Source organism: Sphaerodactylus townsendi, linkage group LG03 (assembly GCF_021028975.2).
Source record: "Sphaerodactylus townsendi isolate TG3544 linkage group LG03, MPM_Stown_v2.3, whole genome shotgun sequence".
NCBI classification, from domain to species: Eukaryota; Metazoa; Chordata; class Lepidosauria; order Squamata; family Sphaerodactylidae; genus Sphaerodactylus; species Sphaerodactylus townsendi.
In genome coordinates this window covers 100,175,107-100,201,578 of record NC_059427.1, presented here as the reverse complement: position 1 = coordinate 100,201,578, position 26,472 = coordinate 100,175,107, and the positions used below count along the sequence as shown (strand labels likewise).

Below are 26,472 nucleotides of genomic sequence, written 5' to 3'. Positions count from 1 at the left end.
TACAGCTTTCTGTAATGGGATATTTTCTTAGCTTCACCCCTGAGACATTGTTATATTTCCCATGGAGGGCACACTTTTTGAACCAATAGTATTACCATAGGGACTGCTGTAAAAATATTCTTACAGTTTTTCTACATTGGCACCCTCTTTATGACTAGCTTAAGTGGCGGGCTGGGGAGATAAGAATGGTCTCTCTGGAGTCTTTCAGAAACTGCCTGCTAGCAAGCATGCAAGTAATGGGGTGTCTTCTAGCAGTGTAAGGAAGAACCTGAGAGCAAGCAGCCAAATTAAGACATGAACTTACTGGTCACTGACAGTGCACATTATCAGATAAAGAAAAGGCTGTGAATGAATTGAAGTAGTTCAGGCAAACGTTTCAATGTCAGGCTGCCCCTTTCCTCAAATGAAAATATCAGCCTTCTGCTTCCCCTCTCCCCTCAGTGGCACAAAAATGCTTTCTTCCTCCTCTTCATTATGTTTGTGCATTGCTATTAGTAACTATTAATTTGTTGATGAAAGCAGGAAATGCACATGCAATCGCAAACCCATAACGAAAAATTCTGAGCAGCTCAGAGAACATGGCATTGTGGAAAGGAAATAAGTCAGAATAGTAAAAAGCTTGCCAATTTATTTTCAGCTGCTTTCAATTGGGTTCTTCTTGGTCATTCCTTTTTGCATAATTTTGTGCCTTTTCCCCAATATTATAAGAGTGTATTGCATTTAATCAAATGGTCCAGGCCTGAGACATGTATTTCCCTGGTTATTAAAGTTACCATTGGGGGAAGGAATTGAGCTAAGTGAAAGTGCAGTGAAGGCTGCACTCTTCTTGACCACCATTCAGAACAAAAGGAAGTTCCTAATTGGTTGAGGTAATGGAGCAGTTCACTTCCTGCAGTCAACAGAATGAATCTTGCCTGCCTCTGCTTAAGTTTTCCACCTTCATGTTGCTCTGGCAGCAGAAGGAAGCAGGTATGTGATAACTTTTTTTCTTTGCAATGTCTTCAGGTAAAGAAAGAGAACAGTTCTTTATTCCACTATTTTTTATGTATAGAGAAAGGCTGATCTCCCCAAGTCACATCCAGTAAGTCTGTATTTTCCCAGTTTGGGAACAAGACTTGGCCCATAGAATCCTTTTAATCTTGCTAAATTGCAGTCAAAGGGTATGTTATCTCCTACATTCTATTCTACCACCCTTTTATTCTACTAAAAATGCCTTTCTCTGGAGGCCTCCTTTAGGACCTAGAACATTTATATCTTGTGGGACATTTATGCCACTACATTTCCAAGTGTTCCTTGCATCGTCTGCCCTATTCTGCACAGCACAAATAAAACATTTGGGAAATGACTGGGAAAAAATAGGCTTCAAGCAGTGGAATGTGGTAAGGCTGCCTCAAGCAGAAAGGTAGCAGAGCAAGTCTGGAAGGCAATATGCCTCCTAGACCCACCTCATCATCCCCTGGCAGAAGATGATCCCCAGTGGCACCAGTGGTGAGTCTGTAGCTCACCTTGCACCTGGATCATCAGTGGCACTGCCAGTGTTGTTGGAAGGAAGACAAGCCCCACAAGTACTGGCAGTACATTGGAGCTTGCCTTACACCCAAGCAGAAGCACAAGATGAAGAGGAAGTCACCCTTTGCCATTGCCTTTGTCAAATGTGGCACATTGGAGTGGCTGCCTGGGTTTCTTGGGTGAAGAAAGAGTCTTGGTTTAAGGATGGATAGGTTGGATGATGATGATGATGCTTGCTGAATTTGTACTTGAACTTTTTTTTAGTTTTGACTGTAAGTGGCACTTGTGCCAAAGTAATTATTTTCATGAATGCTTACAGGATCTCAATGGGCACATTCAGAGTCATGAAAGGATTTCCCTGACTTTGTAAAATCACTTTGGAAACTTTTTGGATTATATAAATCCCAGTCATTATTATTAGTTTTTTATGTATGGCTTCAGCAGAAATGTGGAATAATCTCTATCAAAAATAACTGGTAAAGGGAACATTGTAATTGAGGTCAGATGTAGTCATAGTCTTTATGAACTGTATGTTGAGAACTACATTAAATGGTCAGCATCCATCTGGAGATGAGTTCAGAAGGTTTTTTTTAATCATCTCTACCCTTTTAAGCTTGGTAATTAACTATGTACTTGCACCCTGCTCCAGGGTGCTCCTCTTGATAAGATATACCCATTCCCTCCATGATAGAATTCTTTCATAAATGGCCTTTTCCAGTTTCTTGCACTTCTCTGCTATATAGCTTCAGACAAGGATGCCTGCTTTATAATGCCACCCAAGTCTTTTCACTAAGAATTCTATGGCCATCACCTTTAATGGTTCACCTGCCCAGCTGAAGAAACAGTGGTTGATTTCATCATCCTCTATGGGACAGACAAGCTCACGGTCCATAGGTGAGCTACTATTTTAAATGCAATCAAGAGTATGAATAATGTTACTGCATTATCTTTGTGGCAAGCTTTCCTGCAACATGACCAAATTTCCTTCTTTTAAAAATTGTTGATTTTGATTCTTTTAGAAGTTAATCTCATCTTAAAAGCCTTGCGTACCTGCGACCATGTCAAAAAAAATCTTGATTGTATAATTCTGGTGCTATAATATTTCAGGAAATGCTTATGCCTTGTTTTGGTAAATTTCTGGTTGTTTGTATATGCTTTTGTATCCTAATAAAAAAAGGTGGGGGGGGGGAACCTTTGGGTATTTGATAAAAGGGAAAAGGAAATAGGATATTTCGAGCTGAAAAAGTGACAGTGTAGATAAACTGATGTTAGATACCTGGATTTTAGAAACTGATTTTAGATCAAGACAATTGCAACAGGAAAGTTATATTTCTGGATTGTTGAAGGGAAATGTAGAAATAAGGTAAATAAGGTATATAAGGCAAATATACTGAAAAATAAGGTAAATAAACTGAAAAACAGAGGAGAATTAAAAACTAAGGAACAAATGTATCAGATAATTAATAATGTAAACTGGCATGTCATCGAGAAGCAATTGCTGGGCTTATTGAGCTAATTCTGTCTTGAATTGGGAACCTAGTCAAAGGGAAATGCATATTAACTGTAACTTCCTAAGCACCTCCACAAAATGTCAGAATCTTCTGTAGAGAATATGTGCCTTTCTGTTCTTACTTGAATGAGAAAGCAGAGGAAAGTCTGAGTTTGGACTATAAAGAAATGAAAAGAAAAGATATAAAGAATCCTGCTGCCGTTGGTTTTTACTTCACATTAAAATCCTTTCTCCATTTCTTTTACCTTATTTTCTCAAGCAGAGATCAGCTAGCAGCAATGGAAAGTGTTCCATTCTGTAGAACTTTTCTTCTGCCTACGCAGATCACCCCAAGGATTAAAAGGGTAGCATAATTTACTCCCACATAGAGTTTTATTCCTCATTTTTAAAGTGCTTGTATATTTGAATAATAGAAATGGCTCAAATCCCTACTGCAGAGAAACAAGTGTTCACCTCTCATGAAACATTCAGCGTAATGACCCAGCGCTTACACAGATTTTTCTTGCAAACACAGAGAACCAGTCTCTCTGTAAACAACATCCTTTCCCATTCCCATGCTTTTGTCTCTGTTCTGTGATCCCATCAGATGAAGCAGATGCCATTTTGCAAGGTGAACAGGATTTGGGTTCCCCCTCTCAACCACCATGAAGATGAGCTTAGTTTGTAAAGCAAATACTCCATGTAGATATTCAATCATGTGGGTGCCTGGTTAACACAATTCTTTCACTAAAATGAAGACTGTGATTGTGTAAACTGTATGTTGATGCAATTGGGAATTTCAGTGACCACATGTATATTTGAGGGATCATCTGTGAAGGGAACTACTTCTCTACCTACCATGTAAAGCAGAATGCTGACTCACTAATACATAGTTATATGCTTCCAAGATCCCAAGCAGTGAGAAGTTCCAGAAGTAGTGTTTATCTGGTGGTTCTGGTGGGTTTTCTGGGCTGTTTGGCCATAGTCTGGTGGATCTTGTTCGTAACTTCCCTCTGTGATACACCTCTGAAGATGCCAGCCACAGATGCAGGCGAAATGTTAGGAACAAGATCCACCAGACCGTGGCCACCACAACCAGTTGAATCCAGCTGTGAAAGTCTTCGACAATACAGTCTTTATCTGGGTTATTTTTCTTTGGGAGATTTGGATCTCTACTGGAGATCTCTACTGGAGATTTGTTGGATGTTATGCATTTGATTTATTTACAAAAATCAGGCAGAGCATGGGTAGAGACAAAGAGACATTCTACCAGAAAACAAATATGCTAACCTACATCAGTATTCTAGAAACAGAGATCCTATGCTCCAGTTGCTTCAGCAAACTCACAGAAGTGTCTGTCTGCCTCTGTTTCTTCCAGGCCCCCAAGTACTGTTTTATCAGATATAGATATGCATCTTCCCTTCCTTTCCTTGTGGAAGGGGATCACCTCCTCAGTGACCTACAGAACTATTCTTGAACATTGATAGTGGGGGGTTTTTTTGTCACATCTTCATCAATAAGACAGAACAGTATCTTCTTTCTTTAAAATATTTGAAGATTGAATTATATCTTCCTTGAGCATAGAAAGGTCTTCTAAACTGTACCAATTTTTCCTTGTGCATCTTAATTTTATGTATGTTCTTAATTTTATATTAATATTTTATATTAAGAACACACAGCACAAGAAAGAAAAGGGTACAGTTTAGAAGAATTTATGCTCAAGGAAGATATGATTCAATCTTCCAGTATTTTAAAGATATATATACACACACATAAACACATATACAAATGAGAACAGTCAGTCACTTAATAATATGCTGCCAGAAGTGACTTTTTACTTGTAATACAAAATTGCCAGAATAACATAAGTAGCATTAGTGGGCTAGACAATGTTGAACTTGACTTTCTTCCTCTTCTGGCTCTGTTTGCTATCCAATTTACTTCTTTCACCACCACCACCACTCCAAGTCTGTACTTCCCAAGAACATGAATAAGTTCTTTAAATTCCCTTAGTCTTAAATTCAGCTTTTGTTCACATCAATAAATATCTGCAGAAGCTGCAGTTCAAAGAACAGTAGAAATCTTCTCAAGTATGAGGAGGAATCAGCATCATGGTAGTAATAACTTACTGGTGCTATGCCCCCTCTCAGCTTAAGTGGCCTAGTTATCTTTGGAACTAGCTGCTACAGCCTGTGATCATCTACATCACATTAGTTAACAAAGTAGCAGGTCAGGAGGAAGAGACTAGCGGGAATATATAGATTGTTCATCTTCGCAACTGCTGGAGCATTTCATCACCAAGGAGATCCTTACAGGTGATACCACTGTTTGGTCTTCATGATTGCTGCTGCCTGAGGTAAATTTTAATTTCTTCTAAGCCTGCATAAAAACTCTATCAGTTTGAATGCTAACGTTATCAATTTGCTGACGGTGGGGGCGAGGGTGGAGGTGTTTACCTTACACCTTGATCCTAGTTCTTAGTGCATCCAACAATTTTTGAGTGAATGTAACTTTTCTTGTACTACTTTCTAGAAATTTAGAAAAGTATAACTGCCTGTTTTACCTGATAGCTTTAGTAATTCATGATTTGTTTATTTTGGTTTACATACCTTTCATTATTTAAAATATTTATCTGCAAACATGCTCCAAAATAGTAGAGACTCCGAACAAATATTTGTACTTCCAAAGTGGTATGATACTGCTTTTGCCCAGCTAGTTGATGAAAGCTAATGTGGTACACTTGGGATCATGGCTAATTTGAATCATGTCTATGGCCGTTTCCGCACGGCCTCCTTGTACTCTTAATGCGCGCCAAGAGTGAGGGCGGCGTATGGGGCTAAGCCTGTTCGCGATGAACGGGCCGGCCGGAGGCCGGCAGACAGCAGAAGCGGTTCAAGATGGAAGTCGCCGCTTCCCCCCTTCCCCTCCCACTCCACGGTGTAACCTAAATGCAAGTCGCCATGCTGGGCGTCGCAGCCCCGCCGACGCTGCCCTCCGACCCCTGGAGGTCGGAGGACAGTGTGGCGGGGCTGCGACGCCCAGCAGGCGACGACGAGGACACTGTGAGTGGGGCGGAGACGGGAGACAGCGCCAGGAAGACACTTCCTCCCCAACAACAACCCTTTAAAGGGTTGTTGTTTAGGGCGGCCTGAGGCCGCCCTGGGGGGAGGGAAGCGCATCCAGGTCGCCGCTGCTGCGTTGCAGCAGCGGCGCCTGTGCGAACGGCGGCCCGGGGGCGGCGTTTTTACCGCCCCCAGGCCGTCGTTAATTGGCCGTGTGGAAACGGCCTATCAGTTTTGCAGAGTTAGGTGCTGACCACACTTAAAGCAGCAATTACTCAGTTGCTCATAAAAAATCTTCTGAAAGGGTAATTGCTGGAACTACACATCACTATTCCATCCGCCATTTCTAGGTAACTAGGAAGGCAACTATATGTGAATCCTAGGTATTCAAGGGTTTCCTGGGATGCTGACCTTCAGGTGGTGACTGAAGATCTCCAGGAATTACAGATGATCTTCTGACTACAGGGATTAATTTCCCTAGATAAAATGTCTGGTTTTGAAGGTGGACTCTATGTCATTATATCCTCCTGAGGTCCATCCCCAAACCCCACATTTGTCAGGCTCCAATCCACAAATCTCCAGGAATTTTCCAACCTGGAGTTGTCAATCCTATAAAGCAGATTTCAAAGATTGGCCTGGTCTGCATATTAGGATTAGCAGTCTCCATGTGGGACCTGGAGTTCTCCCAAAACTACAGCTGATCTCTAGACTACAGAGATCAGTTCCTTTAGAGAAAATGACAGATTTGGAGAGAGCACTTGATGCTGATGTTTGTCTCCAAACCCTGCCACCCAAAAACTGCATAATCTCTTCTTATTTCCTAACTCTAAGCTGGCAATTCTGAATCCATTTGAAGCAATACAGTTCATTCTACCACTTAAGTGCTCTGTAGACCAGGTCTTTGTCTCATTCTAGTTTGGCTCCTTGAGTGGGATTAAGAATATTTATTATTTCTAGCAAATGATCTTTATCTAAACTTCAGTAAGCATTTTCTCTGTTCATTTTCTGAGCTTCTTAGTGGCTTTCATACAGTAGATAACTCATCTGCCTCAGAGGTCTGGCAGCAGTGAAAGCTGAGGGGGGGAAACAAGCACTTTGTCACAGATAATTTCAAGCTGATCTTTGTCTCAGAACTGAACATTCCTGTTTCATAAGCAATTGCCAAGTGTCCTTTTGCAATGGAAAGGTCACAGCCCTGGTCTCAGGCTACTCATCCTTGTGTACAGCTATATTTCATTCATGTAGTAGTTATTAGTAGTAGCAAACTGAATAAAGCAGAAATTTCAAAGATGATCCTGTATTCCAGTAAGGCTATCCAGCAAGTACACTATTTAGTATTTATATATGGCATTAGAATTTGATTGCCACACAAAAATCTGTTTTATGTTTTCATTTGCCTTTTACAATAAATTCAAATTCTACTTACTCCATCTGTGATTTGAAAAAAACTAAAATGAGAGAAGAGAGAACCATGTATGCTTCCCTGACATCTCTGGAGAAAGGGTGATTTTTTAAGGTAATAAAATTTTCTGCTTTAAATGCTGAATATTTTTTCCTATTCACTTTCTTAAATAGATAGCAACAATGACTGTGAAAATGGATGCTAAGCCTGCTAACTGGCAGCAGAGTTCTATCCTCAGAATAAAGACATTACTTGTTTAAGATGCCTGGATTATGGAAGCTTGTTCACTCAAATGCATTTTGTTAATTGCAATCGGTGTGTATAAAATCTGTAAGGACTGACTTAAGGATGGGAAGGCATATGAGTCAACAGTACATAATTCCTGATCTATCTCTGTAAGCAGTAGGCAACACAGTTGCTAGCTCAAAAGCATTTACTTACCATGGCAAATTTCAATTTCTTACTTGACTGTGCTCCAAGAAAGCTTGGAATGATGATGCATCTGACACCCTACTTAGAGACTGATGCTATTAATACAGTGAGCAACAAAATTCCCAGTGACCCTACAGTGCAGAAGAGCTGGCTTCTTAACAAGGCAGCTGGCGATGTAGTGGAACCATCAGTGGATAATAGTTCAGGAATTAAGCATGAAAACAAATGAACAATGGGGAGAGCTTTTCTGACTGTCCTCACAGAATGTGAGTGCTGGAAAAGATTTTGCATGGATTTTAAGGCAATACAAAGACAGCCTAATTGCTCTGTGATAGACCATAGAATTATCTCATCACAGCCTTCACTGTCCATGCAATGTATTGATTACATCTCAACAGAATTATTATTTCTTTGCTCTTGAGGTAAATGAATATATACAAAATTGTTCCAGAAATACAATTATATTCAATACTCCGACCTAGGCCTTTCCAGAACAAGCCATTTAAAACATTTTTGGAACAATCATGAAACGTGTCCTCAGACTTTCACATTTCAATTTCTCCAATTGGTGCTGGAAATGTTTCATTTACCTTTTAACTCACCATTTCTTAAACACCTCTTACAACAATATATTCCCCTGAAACATTTCCAAGCCAACTTTCCTTCAGTGTTGTCATATTTGGAACATTTTAAATTTCCCACCAAAAAACTGGGCCATTTTTCATTCCCCTGTGTCATCGCTTAACATTTCCCTTAATGCCCATCTGTCATTTTTTCATGTCCCTCACCTTGCTCCTTTCCCCTTTGCCTCTTCATTTCCTAATTTGGATTAATGAAGCAATGCACCCACAAAGCATCACATCAATGAATGAGCAATTTTTTTGAAAAAAATATGTTGGTTTTGAAATGTTTTGTGACGGTCAGTGTGGACAAACATCATGGTAAAGGATGGGAACCAAAACATTTTCAATATGGGGCAAATGAAGTGTACAGAAAAGGTCCAAGTTTCCTTCTTTTTCAGTATTATTGAGTTGTTCCTTCCAGACCATTTTTCTAAGAATCACAAAACATTTTTCTAAATCTGGGAAGAAACAATCAAAGATTGTAGCACTGCAGTGCTGAGACTACATGAATGTGCTATCCTCGAGTAACCAAGCTAAAATTATCAGGATGCTGGGTTGGGGGAGACTTTCTAAGTAGAATGACTAGAATATCCAAGGCTGATTCCACATGGGCCAAAAACAGCAGCGTGAAAACAGTGTGAAAATGGTGTAAAAGGGTTTAAAACAGTGTAAAAGGGTTTATACTGTTTTCCCACCATTTTCACACCGCTGTTTTTGGCCCATGCGGAATCAGCCCAAGTAATTTCCTGCATTTGGTACCATCTGCACATTACAAAATCCCTGTGTTTGTTGGAGAACAGTACTAGGATTTAGCATCACATGTGAGATGAGAGCAAACCAGCTCTTTTCTGTTTGCAACTAGGACTGTTTCTACACTAGACAATTATACTGGGTTACAATCGGTATCTTACAATACAGGTCTATTTTATCCCAGGTTCTCCCTTCACATGGCTGCCTGTTTCTGTGAAGGAATCAAGTGAAGAATGGGAGAAAATACTCCAGTTTGTTTTGCATGAGCCCAGGTCGTTTGTATATAAACCACAGGCATATCCGTGCATGTACAAACATCCCTGGTGTCCCACATTCTGATAGGCCGTTGTTTTAGGGTGGCAGATTGAATAAACATGTCCGCCCTGCCTTTTGAATTGCTGGCCCACAAAAAGGCTGTGCTTCTGATTGGTTGATTCACAGTGAGTGCAGGAAAACAAAGCCCCCCCTTTTTTCCAGTTCCAGATAGGGCCCGATGCAGGCCTCAACATGGCAAGCGGCAGCAAAAAACAATGGGGTACAACATCACATCACATTCCCACTCACATTCTCATGTTTTTGCAGAAAACAAGACACTCCGCCCTTATGATATGCCCACTAACATTTGGCCGAGAGTGAACATGTCCCTAGCTATGTGGTCCAAGCAATGTACAGAAAAGAAAACAGGGACATTTTGGGACCCCAGGCAAAATGGCACCCGGATGATGCCATGAGCAGAAAATGTGCTTGAGGGAACGTTTCGGGAAGGGTGGGCTGCAATGGTCAGTGGCTCAGCAGAGTTGTAAACTGACATGACATCATGTGGGGGGAGATCAGGGTGGGCAAGCAGCGGGGTGGGGAGATCGGGCAGCTGTGCAGGAAAAATAAACGGGTTCTGCTCCCATTTTCACAATAGCGAGTTCAACACGGGATTTTTGAAAAGAATCGCCAAATTGGCAATTTTGAAAATATTGGGATGAGGGAAATATCACAGGACAAACCTGCTTTAGGACCGGAAACCATGCAAACTTCTTGGCCAAACTGGGATATTTCCCTTGCTCAACCGAGGATATTTGGACCATGCAGAAACGACCTACAGTATACAGAGAGAAGTGTCTTTAGCCTCTTCCCATGGCATTTTCATGTCCACAGTTCACCCTTAGAAATTGTAAAGCTCATGTTGTATGTAAGTTGCACAGTGAAGCCAGTGAATAAGTAGAACAGTGTGCAGATGCAAATAGAGTGGGGCAGGCTACAATGATGCAGTGTAAAAACGAGGACTGGAGAGAATCAGAGTATTTAGCAATCAGTCACCATTAATAAGATTTTTGAAGTGCTGGAGCAGGTTCCATTAACAGTAACATAAGCAAAGTCTGTAGTTATGTAATCCAAAACTTTTTCTGTTCTGATCATGTTAGGTGGTAAGATTACACTCTAAGAACATATTTTGTAATAGCAAATTTAGTTACAGCTGCCGTGTCTTATGGCGATTCTTTCAATCACTTTACAAGACATGGATGTCTTTTGAAACACATGAATTGGTCCACAGTCGATTGAATTGAGGTGGCAATAAAAAAATTATAGACAGAAGAAAAAAGACCATGTTGGCTAGGATGCATGGTGCTAGAGTCAACAACATTGCTGGCTATTCTAATGTGCTTTTGAATGTCTGATGCCAACTGATGTTTGACACTGATATAAGTCATGGGCTAATGGTATTATATTTGTTCCAGAGCATAGAAATAAGCTTTCTTTTTACATATTTTTTTCATTTTCATTTCAGAGCCTCAAGGCAGCAGGGTGTGTCAAGAAAATTTGCTAGTGTTAATTGAAATGGAGTTCATAATTATTAGGTCAGCTTGGTCCAGTCAAAAATGATTTAATATCCCATTTTAAGAAACCACGTGTTCTTGAGTGTAAAGAGTGCATTCCTCAGATGATAAATAAGCATATGTCAGCATTATATTTTTTTAAAAGCAGCCTACAATAGTGCAGATTTGTATCTCAAATTATTTAGCAGAAGAAATAATATGCAAATACCTCTGCCACACAGCTGTTGCATTTCTGCACAGGTAATACCTGCCTATCTTGGAAATAAATGCATTTGTAAAAATACAGCTCACAATTTCTATTAAGGAATATAAGGTTTGGCCTATTCACAATCAATGCACCTGAGATTCTCAAGTTATAATTTACAATATCTGTTTTTCCATATATGAGTGTTATGAAAATTTTGAGAGTTCACCAATAATGTGCCCTGTGTATATAATAACAGGTGCTTGGCCACAGGACACTGTTAGTGAATGTGTAATTGTAAGGAATTCCATAGAAGCAGAAATAAAAGGCTTTTGGGGTAAAAGTCCATTTATTAAGACATCTTAGAAAGCTCAAGTACACGCAGTGGCAGGAATGACACTTCCCGCCAGAAGCACAGGTTATAATACCAGTCACCCCATCCCCCCTTCCTGCTTCCCATGGGAACAGAGGCTTCATCTCCCGCGCAAAGATAAAGTCTCCGCCGATGCATCTGGCCCATCGCTCCGCTGTGGAATGCACTCAAGGTTACTCTTCACCATCAACACCATTGAATCCTTTACACTGCTGCCTCCCCTAAAGAAGACCCTTTCCCAGGTTTAAAGTGCGGAAAGGCTGCGGAAAGCAGCAATAAGCGTGGGGGCTTCCATGTTTCCGGAATAAACCCATTCTTTATACCCATAGGAATATCCCACCCAAGAAACTAAATATTGCAAGCCGCTTGTGATTAAAGCGGAGTCCAGGATAAAGCGCCAATTTCAGAGTGTTTGTGGCCATCAATAATAGTCGGTAATTCTCCAGCTGGTCGTAAGCAGGCATCGGAAGCCGGAGCCTCCTTGAGTAAGCTTTCGGAATGGAAAACAGGATGGATGTTACTAAGAGAGTTGAAGTAAATCTGGGCCGGCAGCGACATCATTAATAATCACTTTAGTAATCTGAAAAGGTCCCACAAATCTCTTGCCAAGTTTGGAATATCTATGCACGCCTTCTGAGATTTTTTTGTAGATGGGTACACCCAGGAACCTTACACACGCAGAGGGAAATCCGAAGGCGTTTATCCGCTTGCAGTTTTGGGAGTCCTTTCGCTTGTTGTGGGTATGGTTCGACCGACTTCCATCCCTCGCCAGGGATGAAATCCATTGGTTGAAATTCTGGGGTCCAAAGTAGCCATGCGGTAGTTGTGGCAACAACGGGCGGAAGGGAGCGACCAGACACAATTTCAAAGGGGTTTTGTACTACTATGAACCGCATTGTTATAGGCGCATTCAAGCACCGGACAAGTCGCCAGACCAATTGTCTTGGTGGTAGTTGGTGTAACAACGTAAATACCGGCTCTAGGGTTCTAGCCCTCGCTCTCTCCTCAGTCTTCGGCCACTTTGAACGCGGTAGGGCGGCGACAATACCGGAAGCCCCCCAACAATCCCAAAAAACGCTTCCAGAACTCTTTGAGATGAATTGGGGTCAGCGTCGGAGACCACCTTTAACGGGGCGGAATGGAGACGGTAAACATGTTGAATAAAACAGCCGCGGCCAACTTAGGGAGCCGAGGGATGGAAGCTAACATGGAATAAAATGGGCTTGCTTAGAGAATAAGTCTACCACCACCCATAAAACCGTATTGCCATGACTTTCGGCAAATCTGTAATGAAATCCATGGAGATGACTTCCCAAGGGCTGGAAGCTACCGAGAGGTTTCACCAGTCCATGGGGCTTTCCCCGGATGGTTTTGGCTTCTGCACAAACCGAGCAGCCTTACTGTATGCCTTCAATGTCTCAGCGCATTGCGCCAACACCAGAAACTGCCGGGCGGTTATAGCGCAGAGTCTTCGTGCCAAAATGTTCCAGCTGAACGGGCATCGGCAAGCTTCAAGAACTTGCTATGCGAGGGGAGGTATCAAAATAACATTCCCTCCGCCAAACTCCATTCTCCAAACGCAGAATTGGGAGTCTCCTCTTCGGCCGCTGGAGGCTCATCGCGAGCCCCTCAGCCTCCAATTCCCCGCAGGAAAGGAGAGACGAGACTGGGGAACGGGGTGGAGGAGGAAGTGGACGCTTGGGATCGGGTGACAGCCAACCCCAACTGGGAGGGGTAAGAACAGTGCTGGAATTGCACTTCGCGGCGGCAGCCCTACCCTCCTCGGTAGGGCGCTGCAGAGCCGCTGGCCAGCCAGTTTGTTGGTTTTCCCAGGGAAAAATGGACTGTAAAGAGAAACGGTGAAAGAAATCGCCCAACGGGTTGTTTTGCGGGACATCTTGGAGGGGGGTGGAAAGAGCTGCCAGGTTTTTATGATCCGGCACCAACCCTTGAAAGGGGTGTTTAGCTCCCTTCCAGCCAGTAAAGTGGGCGTGGCCAAGTGGAGAGTGCTGCTTTGATGGCCGCGAGGCCCCTTTGTCACCCACAGTCCAGTTGGAGTCTCGCACCAGAGAATTTTTTTAGGACAAATAACAGCACACGGAACCAGTCTACCATCTTTATTTTTTTTCTGCAACAGGGCTGCTCCTGGCAAGCTTTGTCCGGAGAAGCGCCCACGCGGAACTAATAAACGGGAGAATCCGGTCAGGGTGCTTTAGGATAGGTTCGTGGTAAACGAGATTTTAATAGTTGAAAGGCTGTTTGACATTCCTCAGACCTCGGTAGAAAAGGGGGCCCCGGCTTGGCGGATTACAGTGGATCTTTACCCTTAGCGTAAGATGTCTGTGAGAGGGAGAGTCAGTTCAGCAAATTGTGGGTATAAAATCAACGACATAGAAATTAGCAAAACCAAGAAACGCACTGGAGTTCTTTATGGTTGGTGGGGCAGGCCATTGGAGGACTGCATCAATTTTAGCAGGATCCATTGTTAAGCCCCTCGGCTTTAGATCCGTAACCCAAATAGTCAATGGAGGTCTGATGAAAAGCAGCATTTGGGAAGAGTTTTGGCAAAGAGAGAGTTAAAGTCAAGCAAGCAAGCTTTCAATACCTCTCGAACCAATATTTCATGCTCTTTCTATGGTTTGGCAGTAAAATTAAAACCAACGCTATCTAAGCATACAACCACTCCCTTTGTACAGTAAATCATGGAGAATCCTTCGCTGATATAGGGCCAATGAAAGCCCGGGCCCCACTTAACCCGAATGGCATTATTAAATATTCTCAAAACTGTCCAAACTTTGTGTTAAACGTGCAGTCAGGTGTTCATATCCTTCAGCAATTCTGACTTCTGTAGTAAGTTTTCTCCTCAAGTCCAATTTAGTAAAATGCTGCCCCTTTGGCCGAAAGTGCATCTAAAAAAAAAAGGTCCTTTTGATCAAGGGCAAAGGGATATTTATTGACCAGGGAGACCGCATTGAGACCTCGATAATCTGTGCAAAGTCGTGAAGTACAGACTCCATCTTTCTTTTTGACAAACAAAACGGAGTTAAGAAAGCGTGGTGTGTGTTTGGTAGCCCGGTCAGATGAACCCGCTGAAAGCAAGGTTCTTATCTAAGAAGGCACGAAGTCTCCTTCTCCTCATTGGGACTCATGCGGTAGATTCTACTCCTTGGGTAGTTGCCCTCTGGTTGTATGACAATTTTACAGTCAGTGTCTCTGTGTGGGTGGCAACTGGATCGCATTCCTGCTCCTGAAAAACTTCCTGGCTAGATCCTGATATGCAGGTGGGATGCCAATAGAATCGAGCACTCACCGAGGAAGCCAGAGAGGGGTGTAGGTGTCAGGGGTATCGACATTGGGTTTTCTTCCCAGTTCATGTGTTCACCACTGGGAGGGCCGTCAGTGAATTCCTAGGATCCTTTCCCTTCCAAATGAATTCTTGGTTCATGTAATAATAACCAAGGCATGCCCAAAACTGGCGGAGTGTTTGGGCCACTGGTGCCACAAACGAACTAATTTTTTCTCCCAATGGTCGGCGCAACGGAGGAGAACCGATTGTGTTTTGTACTGGGCCGGTCCTTCGCTTCCGAGGGGGGCTGCCGTCCATTTGGGTGAATGGTATGGGCTTAGCCAGGGGAATTCTGGTCTAGACCGAAGCCCTTCTGCCACCTGGGGCCGCATTAAGCAGTGGGAGCAGCCGGAATCCACAAGGGCCGCAGGCTAAGGTACGCGAGTGTGTTTAGCCGGCATGGGTTGGCCAGAAATGCTTGAACAGTAATGGGAGCGCTGCCTTCAATTTCACCGCCAGAGTCGGGCCGGGCCCAGAACCATGGGTGGGGCTGAAGAAAAGACAAACAGCTGCTTCCCTCCTCCGGTCGCCTTCGTCACGCTTTAGATGAGCTTCGAAGTGGAGTATGCGCCCTGACTTGCGCGGGTGGTTTGGCCGACGGAGTGCGCGGGAGCTGGAGCGTTGATTTTTGCTTCTGGGACAGCGCTGGCGGCTAGATGACCTTGCCCTCCGGCGAGTAAAGACACAACCCAAGTCGGGCGACGCGTTCAGGAGGTGGTTTCGGTAGGTTGCTAGCTTTGATTTGGCGGACACAGTAGTGACGTTTTAGGGCATGGGCGCCTCCTCTTGACGGTAAATGATTCCAAACGAGACGCTTCACTTGAGACCCCAACTGGATCCAATCTGCACATGGTACGAGGGAACCCGAATTAAAACACCGCTTTCAATGAAGTTTGCCGTCCACAGTATCCGAGAAGTATTCGCGATTTCATGCGTCACAGGCCACTTCAGGAGGAAGTTTGAGCAGCCACAGACGAAATTCACGGACAAATTCTGCAAAACGGGCGAAGTTGCCTTTGCTGGATGGTTTTTTGATGGTGCGGATAGCTTCATTCTCAGCCTTGATCTTTGAAAGCGCCTAAAGTTTGGAGGAATGCGGGCACTGCAATGAGAGTCCTCATCCTGCAAATCCAAAACAGTCAATTTCACGAACCAGTCGGTTGCTGCCTCCATCCAGGGACTGAGCCGATGTCCCGCATTTTTCGCCGTAAGACCGGTATATAGATCATCATAGTCTTCCGCGGGGCATTGAGTTGCAAGATGAAGTAGGGAAGTCAGCGTCCCATCAAAACGGCTGGTATCGAGTCGCCATAGTCTCCGCTCGACGGGCTCTGGCGCCTGCTGGGAGGTGGTTGCTGGCGAGCAGGCGACCGGCAGCTGCTGTACGGGGAGCCGTGGAATCGGGCGCCATGGCGGCCGCTGGCGCTTTGCGGCAGACCTGCAGTACGGCCCCTGGCACCGCAGCATGATCAGTAACAGCATAGATTCCAACTTGGGTCTTCCCTGCCCGCTGCCCTCCCACTTCCCTCTCCAGCGCAGGCCAGATCCCTCTCCTGCTGCAGCCAATGCATCTCTGGTGCGCATGCAAAGCAGCTTTTTTCCTCGCTCCAATTTGGCCAGTTCGCCCCGCTTAAGGGCTTCAGTGAGCTCACTTTATGCGCGCGAGAGCCTGAACGCCAAGGCTGCCGTTGTAAATCCAGTCTGGAATGTTCCAGGACTTTGTATCATGGACTGGACCAGATTCTGGGCATATTGTCGTTGAGCGCGATCTTTGGCACGGTCCAACTCGAAGCTGGACCTCTTTGGCGCTATTGTTCCCGGTCCTCTGCAGGTTTTCGCGTTTTGCTGTAACTGTGCCCGCTCCTCCTCCTGCTAGCTGGCGCTCACGGTTCCTATGCCGCCAGTTAATCTCGCAGTCATCCTGGTACTTCCTCATCCCAGTCCTCTCGAGCGTGGGAGAGGAAACCAGTCCGGCTGGAAGGCAGGCTTTCCTCGGACTCTTCGGGCCGCTCCGGTGCCGGTGGCATCGAGGCAATCAGAGTCACCGGTGAGCCGAGCCAACCGTGGCTCTCTCGACACCTCCGCGCGGCGTTGCTGGCCCGGGATTAGGGGTCCGGATTGGGAAGCTGCGTACGGATACCCTCCCAATTCCAGTGTTTAGTCCCGTGTCCTTTGATCGGGCCCCAGTGCTGTGCCACGGTGGTTCTTTTGGGAGCATCACCAAAAATACGAAGTCCAGGAATCGCTCAATGGACTCCTGGGTTGCCGCGATGAAAGGTGGTGGTCGCTCCGCTCTCCTCCAGCATGACAGGTTGCATCTGAGGTTTGTAATCCTACACTAAAACGGGTAGAGATTCATCCACAGGCGCCGATCCATGGACAGCTTCCCCAACGACTCATGTAAGTCCCTTCATGGTCAGTCGCCACGCCCCTCGCTCCAGTGGAGAAGGAAGACTGCGGTAAGGATACGAGGACGGGAAAGAGCCACCAGCGAGGCCCTCGCTTCTCCGGCTGGTTCCTCCAGATACAGAAGGGAAAAGGTCGGAGCTCTCTTTGGGGCTACCGCGACCTTCCTCAAGAGTAAAATTCAACCTCTCCATCATAAAGACAAGAGGTCCACTGCACAGGAATATAGATGAATTCAAGATTCCTGCCACAATGTAAGGAATTCCATAGAAGCAGAAATAAAAAGGCTTTGGGGTAAAAGTCCATTTATTAAGACATCTTAGAAAGCTCAAGTACACGCAGTGGCAGGAATGACACTTCCCGCCAGAAGCACAGGTTATAATACCAGTCACCCCATCCCCCCTTCCTGCTTCCCATGGGAACAGAGGCTTCATCTCCCGCGCAAAGATAAAGTCTCCGCCGATGCATCTGGCCCATCGCCCGGGCTGTGGAATGCACTCAAGGTTACTTCACCATCAACACCATTGAATCCTTTACAGTAATTACATCTTTCCTTTGAGAGGGTTTTTTTGTGCAGGGAGAGCCATCTCTCAATAAACATGGAAAATAACAAGTTGACTTTGTTATCAAGTGCCAAGAGCTGAAGACATGGGACAGTGTCATTGGATAGACCTAGATTCAAGTCCAGAAGAACCTTAAAGACCAACAAGATTTCTAGAGTCAAACCTCCCTTCTTCAAATACTAACTGACAAAAGGAACTTCAACTCTTCAAAGCGAATACCATGGAAATTTTGTTGGTCAAGGTTCTGCTGGACTCAAATCTAATTGTTCTACCAAAGACCAGCATGGCTACCCAACTAAAAATATCATTGGACAGAGTGCCATTGTAATAATTCACCTTCAAGAAGTCAGTGACTGCAATAGTGCAATATTCAGCACTGTGTAACTCCTACCAAAATGTCTGGACAAGTGATTGACCAAGAACCATCAGGTATCTTCAGCACTGGATATTTGGTTCAGGGTTTTGGCTCTACTTGGAAAGCAATTCTAAGCAGGTGTACTCGGTATCCTATTCAGGTTTATGCAGTGGGATTTACTCCCAGAGGAGTGTTTTCAGGATTGCCCTATCAATGTTTCTCCATCAGCTGTCCCGGAATTGTTCATTTCATTTTTGTGATCCAGGAAAACAACACACTTGAAAGTTGAACTTATCTTGTTTGCAATGCCCAAATTTGTCTCAGACCCATCTCAAGTATTTTCACAATGCTGATGTATGCCTGCAATTTAAAATAAAGTATATTTCAAGTTTATATACTTCTTTTGCATCTGAGTAGCATGCTTATAAGCAGACTTATATAAATACATTTTATTTTAGAGAGTCCAAGAAGTATTGCTCCCACTGGTTGTTTGGTGGCAAAATGTACAAGTATGCAAAGAGCATGTGTGCTCCTGGATACTGAATCTGCATCACAGATTCAGATTCAGTATCCAGGGGCACACATGCATACTTGCACATTTTGCATACTTGCACATTTGTCTCAGGGATCAGGTTGAAACGTAGCATCCCCAAGGTCTGCAAATAAGTTGTGGAAGAAAGTGAGCCTAATCTTAAATGTTACATTACTATAAAACATATATTTTGTTACTATTCCATGTCCTAAAACAAGAACCACGATTACTGCAAAGTCCAGAAGTCAGAGTTGAGAAGAGCAGAAGGTGAAATATTTAAGAATATGTATTAATAGTGGAGGTCATCAAGATGAAAGTTCACAGGTCAGAGTGCTAGAAAGAGCAGAAGCCAAGACTATATTGAATTGTAAGCCAGGAACAAAGATACCAAGGGAAGCAAAAGTCAGCAGCGGCCAAGGAATAAATGTATGCAGTAAGGCCAAGGCATGCAGTAAGAACTGTTGACCAGGCATTATTTTCACCTTTCCCTGAGATTTTTAAAGCTGCTTTTAATCATTTGTCAGGTATATAGTAGGTCTGTGTTCAAGACTGGAATGCCTCTGAGATCTGGGAAATGATCTGAGAGATTGAGGGAGAGAGAAAGGGATTGAGAGAGGGAGAGAGGGAATATTTATTCAGATATTATTCAAGAGTTGAAAATAGTGCATCCAGGGTTAAAAGATACTCAACTTTGCATTTTATGCAATCCACTGGGTGGGAGCAATTTTGGGGTGGCAAGTGATGGCATAGCTGTGGGAAGGGGCAGAGAAGTCAAGAAAAACTCAGCAAAAGCCCAGAACTCAACCACCATTGTGTTCCAGTGGTCTTTTGCTGGCCTAAATGGCCAGCAGCTAAAGGGGACTTCCTGGTCTGAAAGCCCCCAGGAAGCTGACTAAAGTCAGCTCTGCCCCCAGGAACAAACCCAGAATGTCCCCACCAGGGCCATCATGGGCTTCTGTGGCAGAGGAGCATTGCCATACTGCCAGCTTCTGTGGTTGTTGCACAGATGCACGTCACCTCACCACTGATCTTAGTACCCATCTCAACAGTGTAGGCACTAGTGACTAAACTGGTAATGACGTCAGTGGTAGGTTCTTGCCGTTTCCACACCCCTTTGTCCCTCCATGGGATTGCAGTTACCCTCTGAAACTTAACAGCAGTGCTCTTCTGCTGGAAATGTGAAGAAGCTTCTCTTCATGCTCCAAGATTGCTGCTCCATTTCACTTCCCCGTATCGTTTTCTATGCCACAGCCATAACATCATTCCTCTGAAAGACTGTCAGCCTTCTCTCTTCTGTCTTTCAGTACAGAAGCATACATGTCTATAATTTCTTCATCTCTGCCTTAATGCATCTGCTTGCTCTGTAGTGCTGAGTTTCCAGGGGCACATCTTTTATATAACAATACTGGTGACTAAACCAATTAATGTAGGAGTTGTATTAAAATTTAGTAAATTTAGTAATTTTAGAATTACTAAAATGGCTTAATATAACTACAAAGTAGTAGTTTTCAGCACTTACATGGAGACAAAAATTAACATGGCATGGCTGCCCACCTTAAAGAAGTGAAATTCAATTTCCTAATAAATAGAGTGCAAACAAATTGTGGCCTGCCCACCAAGCCAACCAATTCCTGATCTAGAGTTATCCTTATGTAGAGTTATTGTTAACAGGAATAAAAAGAACAGCTAAGTCTCCAAGAAAACTACTGTAGGTAAATGACAATTTGATTAGAGACTTCAGTTCCCTGGCAGTGGCCAGAAATCTCAGAGCCTGTCTGACTTGATTGCTGTACTAACTCCAGTTTACTCTCTCCTGTGTGCTTTAGCCTCATGATAATGAGATCTGAGGCATGTATTTTTTTCTGCTCTGCACCTCCACCAGCTAGAAAAGATTAATTTTCTCTCCCAATGTCTCTTGAGCAGGCAACTTATTCAAACAGGGGGGAGCATTTGATTATTTTGTGAGTCAGGAGGAAGACAAAGATGCTGAAGGCAAACTCCAACATCATGATCAAACACTTGTGGCTGAATTAGTTTCCTTCCCTTCCGTTCTCTCTGTCTGTGAGACAAAGCGCCGCTGCTGCTGTCTGGATGAGTCACCTGGGAAGCTTCTATCCCTTATTACAGAGTGCAGCTAGCACCTCCTTCCTCTTGACATTTTCAGATCCAATACAAGAGAAGAGCGAACAACAGCTTCACACATTATGGAGTACACAGATGGGGAAGGCGTCTCCTGTGAACCATGTAACAGCCAGGCATAGGGTTTTTAGGCATTGCTTGGCAATCGGCAGGAGCAGTGTAGGGAACAGTGTCCTGGGAGAAAAAGTAAAAAGAGAAATAAGGTCTTATCTACTTACAAAAAGTTCTGACCATAGAGTTCATGGTTATTTTGAGAGCTATCCAGAAGTTACAAAGGACTGCTCTAGGAATCACCAGAATGCTGAAAGGGGCTGATGGGAATTGTAGTTCCTGAACATCTGGAGAGCCGCAGGTTCCCTACCCCTGCTCTAGAGTAATCTTATCATAAAGGATAATTGCATCCCCCCATCTCATTTCTCCCTGCCAAGCAGGTGAGTATCAGCAAGAAAGGGCTGAAATTACCTGGAGGTCTCCTACCACGAATGGGCAAATGGGAACCTGAGGTGAGTTGCATGTTCTCCAGGGAAAGTTTTCACATAGGTTCCTTCAGAACCAAATAGTGCCCCCAGGGCAATTTCAGGGAAAATGGCATGGCAGAGGCTGAAGTCCCTTCTGTATGCATAAAAATATTGAATCAGACACCATGCATGTGGGAGTTGAGTGGGGTTGCCAGCTCTGGGGTGGGAACTACTTGGGGATTTTGGGGTTGGAGCCTATTAGGGAAACCTTCCAAAGCAGCCATTTTCTTCAGGGGAACTGATCTTGGTCACCTGAAGATCAATTGCAATGGCAGAAGATATACAGGTGCCTCCTAGAAGTTGGCAACCCTAGTGCTGAGGGAAACCCACAATACATATCTGATTGTTGGCTATAATCAAATCATCCTTGAAGTGAATTTGCACATTATTCATTCCACTGACTTTTGTTTTACAAGATATCATGATCCAGTCTTGGTTTGCTGCCCCATATTGTCAACCTTTCTCTACCCCTACGCCAGTGTATTCATCCAAGCTTGGGAGTCACTGCAACTCCTGGCAGGGAGCTGTTATAAATGGGCCATCAAATAGCAGGTCATCTATGGTTGCAGAGTAGCTGGGGGAAAAAGAAGCAAAAAGCCACACTAGTCTCAACAAAAAATAAGGGCTAAAAACCTGTGGTGCAAAATAGAGACTATTAATTGAAATATATATTTCTCTTGAGCCTTTTGCTTTAACTTTGTCAGGGAATCTGTGATACACAGGGTTATCCAAAACCCGATGGGGCCCGGAGATCTTCCACTATTACAACTGATCACCAGATAATAGAGATCAGTTCCTCTGGAGAAAAATGGCTGCTTTGGAAGGTGGACTTTATGGCCTTTGATGCTATTAATTAAAGTAGTGGTCCAGAGAGGAAGAATATTGGCAAAATGAGCTAAGCTTCTCTGGTGGAAATAATATCATTCAGTGAAAATAGACAAGCAATAGAAAAAAAAATACTGGGAACATGATGGGACAACTATGGCACAGATGGCTGCAAAAACAGCCATCCTTGTTCACATATGTGAATTAATCTCTCAGTAGCTGTAAATATTTATTTAATTGGTTAATCTGGAAACTGATCTAGAAAATATTGTTTATGACTGAGGTCACGCGGTCACTTGTGCAGTTTTGCCCCAACCCAGGATTGCACTGTTAGCCTAGCATAATTTGCAAACTGTCTTAAGAAAGCAGAAATAGAGTCAAAACAGGTATTATCTTTTTTCACATATTTTCATGCCACACAGGAGCTACAGGGAACTGCTTTCTTTAAAAAGGGGAGCTCAAATGTGCTCGGAACAGAGCTGCAGGAGGATAAAGGGCTTCTACCCCTCTCTTCCCCTCTCCCCCACCCTAAGCAGTTGCATGAAAACTGCGCTGTGAGGAGTTATTTCACTGATTTTGCTGCTCCACATGGTGTATCTGTATACATGGTGTAGCAAAAATTGGCAAAACATATATACCATATCTTACAGCAGCATTGATTGTGTGTACAAAAGAGTTCTCTGAGAATTGCAGACCACAGAAGTTCCTGAATGTGAGATCAGTAATGTTATCTGGTTGTGATTCTGCCTGTACTTCCCACCTCTGGTCAAAAAAGGAAGTGTAAGGAAGCTAGACTCATCAAGGCCTCTTGACAAAAGGCCAAAGCCATCTGTATAATACCCACCCCCAATGTTTCAAAAATATGACCCTCCTGCACTCCAGAGATGCTGGCTGCCATGAGAATTATAAGCAAAGAGTGCTTCCCCATAGTCTGCCCAAACACAAAATTATTGAGGGAGAATAGACTGATCTCCTAAATGCCAAATAATGTGTAAGGCTATTTTTTCTGTCCCTGTCTTGTTTTATATCAGCACAAAATGCCTTACTTAGATCTAATCTTAACGATTCCAGTAATAAAATCTCCTTTATGTTGGCAGGGAGACTTTTCTTTTATTAAATAAAAAACAGGTACAGCTATTTGGGCAAATTATCTTTTTCCACATGCATTCTGAAAAGGGGCATGTTTATAGCCCATTAGAATGAATTTTTTTCTGTTGCTTCCAGCTCTGAAGTTTTGCAATGATATGGCAAAAGAAATGGTTAAGTTGAAAAAAATTCAACACAGCACAACACTACCAGTTACCAGGTATATCAAGAGTGGAGTGATCTACCATTTCTATTTTCTTTTCACTTTCTGATGTTAACTCAGCATTTGACTTGTGATTTTTTTTCCTCCTCTTGAACCACCCGCATATAAATCAAGGCACCTAATTTTACCACAAAAACTGGGAAAACTTATTGACTCGCGTATAAGTCGAGGGTGGGAAATGCAGCAGCTACTGGTAAGCCCTGATTCTCCCTTTAAATCCACTCAGAAGGGGGGTGATTTAAAGGGAGAATCTGGGGAAAATTTGAGGGTGACTGTCAGGGGAGGAATATTTATGTTAGCAGTACCAACATTTCAGAGTATCTTTAGGAGCCCCCCCTGATGATACCACCCAAGTTTGGTGAAGTTTGGTTCAGGGGGTCCAAAGTTATGGACCCTCAAAATGGTAGCCCCATCTACTATTAGCTCCCATTGGAAACAATGGGGGATGGGAGCACCCATTTTGCGGATCCATAACTTTGGACCCCCTGAACCAAACATAACCAAACCGGGCTGGTATCAGCAAGAGATTATCCTGATGATACCACCCAGATTTAGTGAAGTTTGGTTCAAGAGGTACAAGTTATGGATCCTCAAAATGTCGCCCCATCTACAATTAGCTCCCATTGGAAACAATGGGGGATGGGCATCCCCTTTGGGGGTCCATAACTTTGGACCCCCTAAACCAAATCTTACCAAACCAGGCTGCTATCATCAAGAGTGTCACCTGATGATACCCTGAATTTTGGGTGCTGCTAGCCTAAAAACTGCGCCCCCTGGAGGCCGACAAAGTAAAAACCCTAAAATATTTTTTTAAAATTCACCTCACTTGCGTATAAGTCGAGGGGGGCTTTTTCAGCACAAAAAAATGTGCTGGAAAAGTCGGCTTATATGCGAGTATATATGGTATTTATTGATGACAAGAACTAGGCCCATCAGAGGGAGAGTGCAGGAGGGCCATCTGTCATGGGCCTCAACCTCAAAAGGGGCCCTCACATTTAGACGGTGGTTAATTTTTTGGCATTTGATGAATTTTCCAACTTGTTTTTATGCATATCTCATATTGCATTGTATTAATTTTTTATTATGGCTAGGGGACTCAGCAGCTAGAAATAGCCCAGGCCTCTCTGGGTCTGATCAGAGGGCCTGACAAGAACAGTCTTATTAAACAAGAGCATACTTTATGGTCATTCCTGTCTCAGCTTATGGAAATGATGATAGGAAGAACTTTGGCTTCAAAGTTGATGGCTTCAATAAATGGCTTCAATAAATTTGTTGCCATCTTCAATTCATGAAGGGATATTATCATAACAAAGATAAGGTAAATAGGAAAGCCGATTTCCTACAGTTACTATGTCAAGTTGACTTTCTGTTTTTTTTTTTAGTACTGATGAGCAGGAGCCAGTGAGGCTTTGTGTACAGAAGACTGCTGTGCTTCTGCACTCCCAGTCACATTATCCTAGCGGAGGTTCCCACTCACAAGTCATTCTAATCAGCATTGGTATAATGCTGTCTTCCACTTGAGATCTAACCTAACATTTGGGCAAATTGCCTATAGAAATTTGGCATCTTCTTTGCTGGAACATTTTCAGATGAAGGCTGGTAAAAATTAATCAAAAAATTTACCTAGAAACCCTGCCATTTTTTTTCATTTGATGCTTTATGCCTAACTTTCTGTAAGATATTAATCAGTACCTCTGGATATGTAAGAGCATCTCATTTTATGCTCTGTGAATCCAGTTCCTTGCATACTTTACAGCCCATTGGCACAATGTTATTGTTTGGCCATCAGTAATGCTTCCATCTATTCCAAATTAGTAGTCATTTTTTTCCTGAAAGACACAATATGCATATCATTTTTACACCCATGTCTAACTCTGTCATGTACTTTGAGCACTTTTTTATTACTGTGATCGCTCTTCCTCTTGTTCCTGCCGGATTTAATTTCAGCTAGATTTTACTTTGTAGTTTCTTTGTACCTTCAGGCACCTACTCTTGTAATCTTTCTTCCTGGCTGTCTCAGCATTTTGTCCACAACTTTTAATCAGCTTCATTTACACATTTCCATTCGCTTTCTCTTGTTCTGTCACCCTAATCTGCAAATAGGTGACATCTAGTTGCTAACATACATCTAGAGTCTTGCTTTTGACAGCTGTTTTAGCTTGGTAATATTATAACACCAACAAATCTCACTGCATTCTCAATAAGAACAGGACTGGCAATTAGGCTGTCGCTAGTGTGTTGGCTGTTCCAGCATCTGTCCTCATTTAGTTTTGTAGTATTTCTGTGAATACAGAGGATTTGATACTGGGTTGGATCTACTGCAAAACTTCCACTTCCACATAAATGCAGAAAAAAATTCCATGAAATGAAAAACACAATTATCATTAACACTCAAGCTTTTCAGAAGCACAAAAAATAAAAACAATCAAAACAATGAAATATGAAACCATACAGTACCCAAAACAACAATTAAAATAATATATTTCCTGAATGTTGCTTCACCCCCAGCAACCAGATATTCTCCTCCTTATTCTCTGCCAGGAGCAAAGGATAGTGGAAAGGCTAGCTAGTAGTAACCATATAATAATCAGGTCAAACTGCTGAAAAGCACCATTCAAGCAGGATCTAACCAGCCAGGGTCTATCATAATCCAAACAAAGCTTTTCTCCCAAAATGCAAAAAGCAGCAAGTTCAGGACATATGTAGTTCACACATGGCGTAAAATGGCCAACAAAACAGATGACTCCTAGAAAGACTGGGTGATTAGCCAGGACAACTTCCTTGATCAGTCTGAGGGCTAAGATTGGCTGGAAGGAAATTTTCCTG

The 26,472-nt window shown here is 43.2% G+C and overlaps 1 protein-coding gene across 2 annotated transcripts in view; it reads left to right on the top strand.

Annotated features, from left to right (window-relative positions):
* The window catches only part of KCNIP1 (potassium voltage-gated channel interacting protein 1), a 677,814-nt gene that overhangs the window by 201,754 nt on the left and 449,588 nt on the right, over positions 1 to 26,472 (top strand). Inside the window, exon 1 of one of the 2 annotated variants that reach the window (XM_048487209.1) lies at positions 2,322 to 2,403. The exons of the other annotated variant lie outside the window; for it this stretch is intronic. Within the exon in view, the coding sequence (XP_048343166.1) occupies positions 2,376 to 2,403 (28 nt within the window). The 5' untranslated portion in view covers positions 2,322 to 2,375. Of the gene's footprint in view, positions 1 to 2,321; positions 2,404 to 26,472 lie in introns of those variants that run through there. 2 annotated transcript variants of the gene reach the window in all.